The sequence below is a fragment of the Stegastes partitus genome, unplaced genomic scaffold (assembly GCF_000690725.1).
Source record: "Stegastes partitus isolate 25-593 unplaced genomic scaffold, Stegastes_partitus-1.0.2 Scaffold1072, whole genome shotgun sequence".
NCBI classification, from domain to species: Eukaryota; Metazoa; Chordata; class Actinopteri; family Pomacentridae; genus Stegastes; species Stegastes partitus.
Window position 1 is genome coordinate 720 of NW_007578803.1, and position 6,516 is coordinate 7,235.

Here is a 6,516-nt window from a genome sequence, read left to right on the forward strand (position 1 = left end):
ACTCTTCTTTTCTAGAAATATAGGTAAGGGGTTCAAGCTTTTCTCTAGAGCAAATTATGAATTTTGGAGTGATTTTTTTTTCCTTTTGGCTTAAGGCCTTTAGAATGCATTTAGCGATTGGTGTTTCATAAGTGCTTTACATTAATCTGACCATGTCTGCTTCATGTATGAATGACCACCCTGCCCACTTTTCCCTAAAGAGACCATAAAGAGAGATCCTACTATGTGGGACCCAGTAATATTTCACTTTCAACACCTGATAAGTCTGAACAGCATGCAGTCACAACATAATGATGCAGCCATTAACAGATTGACACGTACACTCAATATTCTTTAACTTGTGTGAAGTAATTTGGCACTAATATTGGTTCAAACACATATCAGAGAATGAGAGACACAGTTTGTGTGCCAAAATCACAACACAGTTCTTTCACTTTGCTGTATTAGGCCAAAAACGAAAAAAGGTAACTTTGCAGTGATAAAAAACAGACACTAACAGCTGAGATGAATGATACTCGGCAATAATGAAAACAATTTAACAGCAGCTGAAGTTCAGTTTGTTGTGTCCAGTTGTTTGTGGGTGTTTTTACTCTGAGTTTATTAAAAACCTGCAGCCTCAGACAGTGTTTCCAAAACAGGAGAGTTGCATGCATTTGCACAGGTGGAACAGCAGTGCCAGTAACTCAATTAAATACTTGAAATTATAAATGATCTCCAACATGGAGACAGAATCTGGATCTAACAGCAGGCCACTCTGTGAACTTTCTTCCCTTCAGACAGGTGAGCTGTCACACACAGTTTATCAGCTGCAGATAAATCATGTTACATTGTGGTCAGGTTGAATCCTGAGCTCCATCACAAATGTCAGGACATTTTTATTTTTCTGCTGCTAAAGTGGTGGTTAGACAGTCATCACATATGGACTAAATTTCCAGAAGTTAGGGAAAACCTAAACAAACTGTTATTTTAACAGGGCATTAGAATGTATCGTTGATCACTTAATGTTTTGTCAAATCTCACATGACAAATATTGTTGAACACACTGATGAAGCCAGCTATGACTCATATCCCATATATGAATACGGTTATAATATGAATACGGTTATAAAATATAGTTATGTGACTACACTCTAAAATGTAGTTCAAGAAACCTTGTTCCCACTACATAATTAAAACCATGGTTGCAAGAAGCAAAATTACTGGTTTAAACATTTTAAGTTGCAAAACTTATTTTGATGGGTTGTGTTAACAATAATGTTGTTAATTTTTCTTCACCTTGCTTTTAGGATTTGAAGTCCCCTCCTCTATCTTAACATGCTATCTGAACCATTTCAGATGGTCAACTGACTCAAAATAGCTAATTCCCCTAACTTGTTGGTTTAAAGTAATTTAATTAGTTAGTTAGTTAAATCATTTGTATAAAAAAACTAATGCAAACTGAGCCACCCCCCCTCCCAGAGTCCAATCATTATTTTTTAGAGTGTACTATTTTCTCTCTGCTGACAGAAAAAGCTGATGTTTGGAGCTGAATTTCAGTAAAGGATGAACAGATGGATATTGGGTGCAAAAAAACAAAAAAAAAAAAGGAGAGGGAAAAAAAGAAAAAATAAATTAATCAAGGTTGTCATCAGTGCCAAGGATTCGAAATGGCTGCCAGATAGCTTGTTTTGTCTTTCTGCTCTTATTACACAACTTATCTGCACTGGACAATTTTCCCTTTCCTACCCCAGATTTTCTCCTCTACTCTCATTACGCAAAGAATGGAAAAAGATCTACAAATGGCTACAACTCATGTCACATCTGCTTATGTTCAGATTTTGAGAGATTTCAAGCAGATGTCAATTATTACCTTGTGGAACATTCTTTCAAGGAAAAAAAAAAAAAAAGTTGCTTTGCATTACACAAGGCAGCACTTGGAGCTGAAATGTATGCCTTTTAAAGCACACAGGAGTCACCACCGACCAAACGGCATTTGTCTCGAGGTTCTCAAAAGGTTTATGTGAAAAGTGAAAAATGAGTACCTCAGTGCCCAGGCTGCAGTCAGCTCACTTTGTATTTCACCTTAGAAACTTCCCTCAGGCCTCAGTGCTGTGACATAAGTACATAATTCTGAAGTAGTGCAGGTGAATATCTTGCAGCTAACTTAGTCCTGTGAGACTGTGAGAGTGAGACCTCCATTCTTCATCACAACTAATCCTGACCCTTGCGGTGTGTGCTACATTCAAGAAAATGAGCTGTTACAAAACATTTTGGATGGAATGAAACTATACAAAAGAGGCAAAATGTTACACAACTGGCAATAATGGAGGACAGATTTCCTGTTTGGGATGAAATCCGCTGTTACTTGATCTCGGGGAATGTGCTGCTGGCTCACACCAAACTGCGAGTTGCTGGACTCCTCACACATCTGAACGGCCAAACACCTGTTCATTCTGGCAAACCGTCAGTTTGAAAACCCATCAAGGAACAGGAAGACATTTTTTATGAACTACATTTGTCATGGTTTTAGAAAGAACTTTTAAATTCATCCATCTCCTCCCTGTCAAAGAGGAAAAAAAACTTGCGCAATTGCCGTGTAGTTTCCAATAAGACTTTCATTATTTCTGTTGTGTTCTCTTTTTTTCCTCTCGGGCTACAACTTCTGTTATTTTTATATGACCAAACATGAGTGAGGACAAAAAAAAAAAAAAAAAAAGGACTAAGAAGCCTTTATTTTTATAGTTAAGCAAATGACCACTGAAATGTTTATGAGGATTTTATTTAAGCTCTCATGCACCAACAAAGAACAGACTAATCATTCTCCAAACTGCTTCTCTGCTTTTCCGACAGCATAATAAAAGCATAAAAACATAAATATCAATCTCACCGCAGTGATTTATTCACTTGGCAGTCACTGTAATGCAATGCATCTGCGCAATATCAATAAATAAAACAGTGAAATAAAAGTGCAATTTCACAACAGGGACAGGGACAATAACTGGAGTGTTATCAAAATGAAACAATGTACAATTTGTTGCTGCACTCGGTGTTTCTGCCAAAGTGGAGCCGACTGATGTGGATTAATGTGTCCCAAACAAGGCGTCTTAACTTTGTAGGAATATAGAGACTGCAGCACAGGATCACCAGCTTGGGCCCTCAGTGAGAAGTATAATGTTATTTCTATGTTTAAAGGCAATAGCTATGGGGTTATTACTATAATCAGAATTAAACAGATAAATAAATACTTTCAACAGCCTGAATTTGTTCAAAAATGTTGTCGGCCCGCCTCAGCTTTTCCTGCAATTTTGGCTGTGTGATGCCAAAATATACCCAGCATCTTACAAACATGAAAGCAGGGTGCCAAAATGTACCAACCAGTTGCTAAAGATAGCCGAATGAGAGAAAACGTCAGGAGACAAGACTGATTTCAAGAGTAAAAATGATGAAAACAGATCAAATGCGGATGCTCCTTCCTTAAAATTGCCTCGACCAAAAATTGTCTTAAATCTGATTCTGACTGCATTTAAGATGCTCGACAGTGCTGACATTTTCAAAAACAGACACAGTTCCATATCTGTTATGTTTAGGAGTCTTTTGAGTTCAGTTGCTAGTTTTAGCTTCTTGTTTATATTAATCTACATCTGAGGACCAGACTTTTGTGCAGCATGGTGCTGGGCAAACATGTACGATGACTTTTTTTTGTTGTTTTCCTTTGAAAACTTTTTGTGACTGAGAGATTTAAACAGCCTTAAGTTGTCATTTTTGTCATCTAAGAAGCATCATAAAGTTATCTTTATTTGTTTTAAAAGGACCAAATAGGAGCCTTAGATGCTAAAAGCCTAGGGCTACAAAATTTCTTGGCCCGTCCCTGGTCAGAAACAACCAAAGCACATGGTGTGTCAGTTTCCTGTCAATAATGTTACATCTCATTGTAGATTTTCTACTGCTGGAGGTGAGAAAAACACACATTTGGTTTCAGATCTCAAAAAAGCACAATCTTCATCTGATTTTTTTCAACACTGTCTGGATTTTCTTAGCTTTTCATTATTTATAAGCAGATTTACATGATTTTTCATTGGCGCACTGTGCCAAAGCTCAAGAGGCGTCTTGTGTCAGCAGGCATGAGCCATCTCCATGGAAACATTATTAGCCATCCTTTGCCTGAGGTGGTTGGCAAAGTCCACCTGCGTCTGAGAGAGCACTTTGTTTATGATTGTCTTTGGGATCCAGCCCTGCAAATGACAGAGCCAGTGTTAGATTAGATAACATTTTATACAGTTTCACTATACATCACTGAAAATCAATGTAATAACTGTGAAAACCAAAATGCAGACATGGCAGTCACTTATACCTTTAGATCTATACTTAGTAACCAGGTAAACTTGGTCTTATTCGGGTCTTCAGCACAGGGCTTCATAACTATACAGGTAGGCCCGTTCTCCGCTCTGAGAATGCAATGATTAATATACAGTGTCAGTTTAAATTACATTAGATGTAGCGATCCACTGCAAACAAACAGTCAGACTGCTCTAAAGTCATTCAGTTCTCATACACACATGCATGCACATATCACACAAAAAGTAAATTATTTCCCCCACTGGTGATTCTTCTCAACTTACCTGACTACGCCTCTCTGCTCAGGCATTTTGGGGTACTGAGTGGACATCCCAGCCAGGAAGCAGGTGGAGCCTCGACGTTTGGCACAGCGTACGCTCACGAAGTCTCTGGGTCCCACCACGTTGCCAGGTGTCTCTGCAGACACCTCATGGGTAATCATTGTGTCCTGGCCGATCTTTTGAAGAATCTGGGACATCCCAATGTAAAAAAAAAAAAAATGTATCAATGGTCTTGAGTTAACAGTTATCTCTATTGATGAACTGCAACTTTCTTACAGGGCACAACTGTCTTATGTAAAACACATGCTCAGCACAGTCAAGCTATCCCAAGATAAATTTGTCTCTAGGGACAATAAAGAATATCATATCGCATCGCATCGCATCGCATCATATCACATCGTATCGCATCGTATTGTATCGTATCGTATCGTATCGTATCGTATCGTATCAAATCTTACTTTGACTTGCTTGACATTCGGGTTCCACTCCCCCATGTGCTCCATATTTCCCACCAGCTCATTGTAAAGGTTGTCAGAAGGTTGCTCCAACATCACTTCCAGCTTGAACACCTTCCCAATGTCAGGCAACACCTTGCTTAGGACTTTGTCTCCATTTGCCTGCAGTAGTGTGGAAACAGATACAGAAACAATTTAAGTGCACTTTTTGACATTGAAAACAGCATGTACAATTCCTATCAGAACAACAAATCATGTGAAGCGCACTTTTAATCACCCAGTGCTAGGTACCGGCAGTCATAGCTTTCCAAATACCTCAAAACTTCTGATTCTGCTTCCATATTGTACTCACAGCTTCAGTTTCAATGGTCCAACCGTCCTGCTCGCCGAGGATACTGATGGCCTTCTGCAGCGCATCTTCACCTTGCTTCACGTAAGACCTGTCCTCCTCACTGTACCCCTCCTCTTCGATCCGAGAACCTTAAAACAAAGCAGCAGCTGACTAAATCATGTCTATTCATGTCCCAGAGTTATGACACTGTATTCAACTGATGAAATACAAGGATTACATGTTTTATCATGTCTGTTACTTGTGTTACATGACTCAAACAATCAGAATGACTTACTGAGAAGGGAGCTTCTTCGGCGGACTTGGCTGATCCAGTTACTGGGGCCTGGACCTGCCAGTTTTTTCAGCTCATGATGAATGGCCACCATGGCGTTTCTTCTCAAGCCTGGAAAACAGACACAGAAAGTGCTTGGTTATTACATTCTACAAGTGGTATATTAATTACACGTGAAGCATATGAAAAGAGAGTAAAACAAGAGAACATTCAGGTTTACTCTGTCTATATTCAGTGATTAAGTCACTCTGATTCTGGATTCCCTGCAGAACTCCACAGGGAAACTGCGTTTTAGCATAAAGTAAAACAAGAAGAAAACTGTAGGTCAAGGCAATAGCACTGTGTCAGTCTAAGTGGATTCTTTCACTCACCTGTCATGTTCCTCATATGCCGATAGGAGATGCCAGCACACAGTTTAAAAGTTGCAGGCAGCATTTTCCACTTATAGGAGTTTCTTGAAGATTTAGGAGAAGTATTAAAGTGTAAAAGCAAGTAGATCACAAAGATTCAAAGTCAGTCTGCTGCAGAGGTTCTAGGGCTTCTATCTGTGGACGTCTGCAAGCGCCTGTATATATAAGAGCACTGCCCACAAGGCCGCCCTGCTATCACCACACAGATAAACACACACATCACCTCACTGTTCCAACGGCCATGTCACCAAGGTCGCCTCACGTACATGATGAGCATGTCTCAGACTCTCACAAACTGTGTGAGATAACGTCCAGTGCCCAGAGCCCACCACATTACTCAGACATACACACACATATATTCCCCAAACTGGGGGGGTGACATGAGGAGAAACAACCTCTCCTCAGCGATGAGAGGTTAGTGGGAGAGACCCTG

At 39.6% G+C, this 6,516-nt stretch overlaps 1 protein-coding gene across 1 annotated transcript; it reads right to left on the reverse strand.

Moving 5' to 3' along the window:
• Positions 1 to 2,742: 2,742 nt before the first annotated feature.
• On the reverse strand, positions 2,743 to 6,271 carry star (steroidogenic acute regulatory protein). The gene is made up of 7 exons (XM_008295696.1): positions 6,045 to 6,271; positions 5,677 to 5,784; positions 5,403 to 5,530; positions 5,054 to 5,212; positions 4,599 to 4,783; positions 4,331 to 4,424; positions 2,743 to 4,211 (listed from the first exon to the last, which is right to left on the reverse strand). The coding sequence occupies exons 1-7, from the start codon at positions 6,106 to 6,108 to the stop codon at positions 4,092 to 4,094; spliced, it is 858 nt and encodes a 285-aa protein (XP_008293918.1). The 5' UTR covers positions 6,109 to 6,271; the 3' UTR covers positions 2,743 to 4,091.
• Between the last annotated feature and the right edge of the window lie 245 nt (positions 6,272 to 6,516).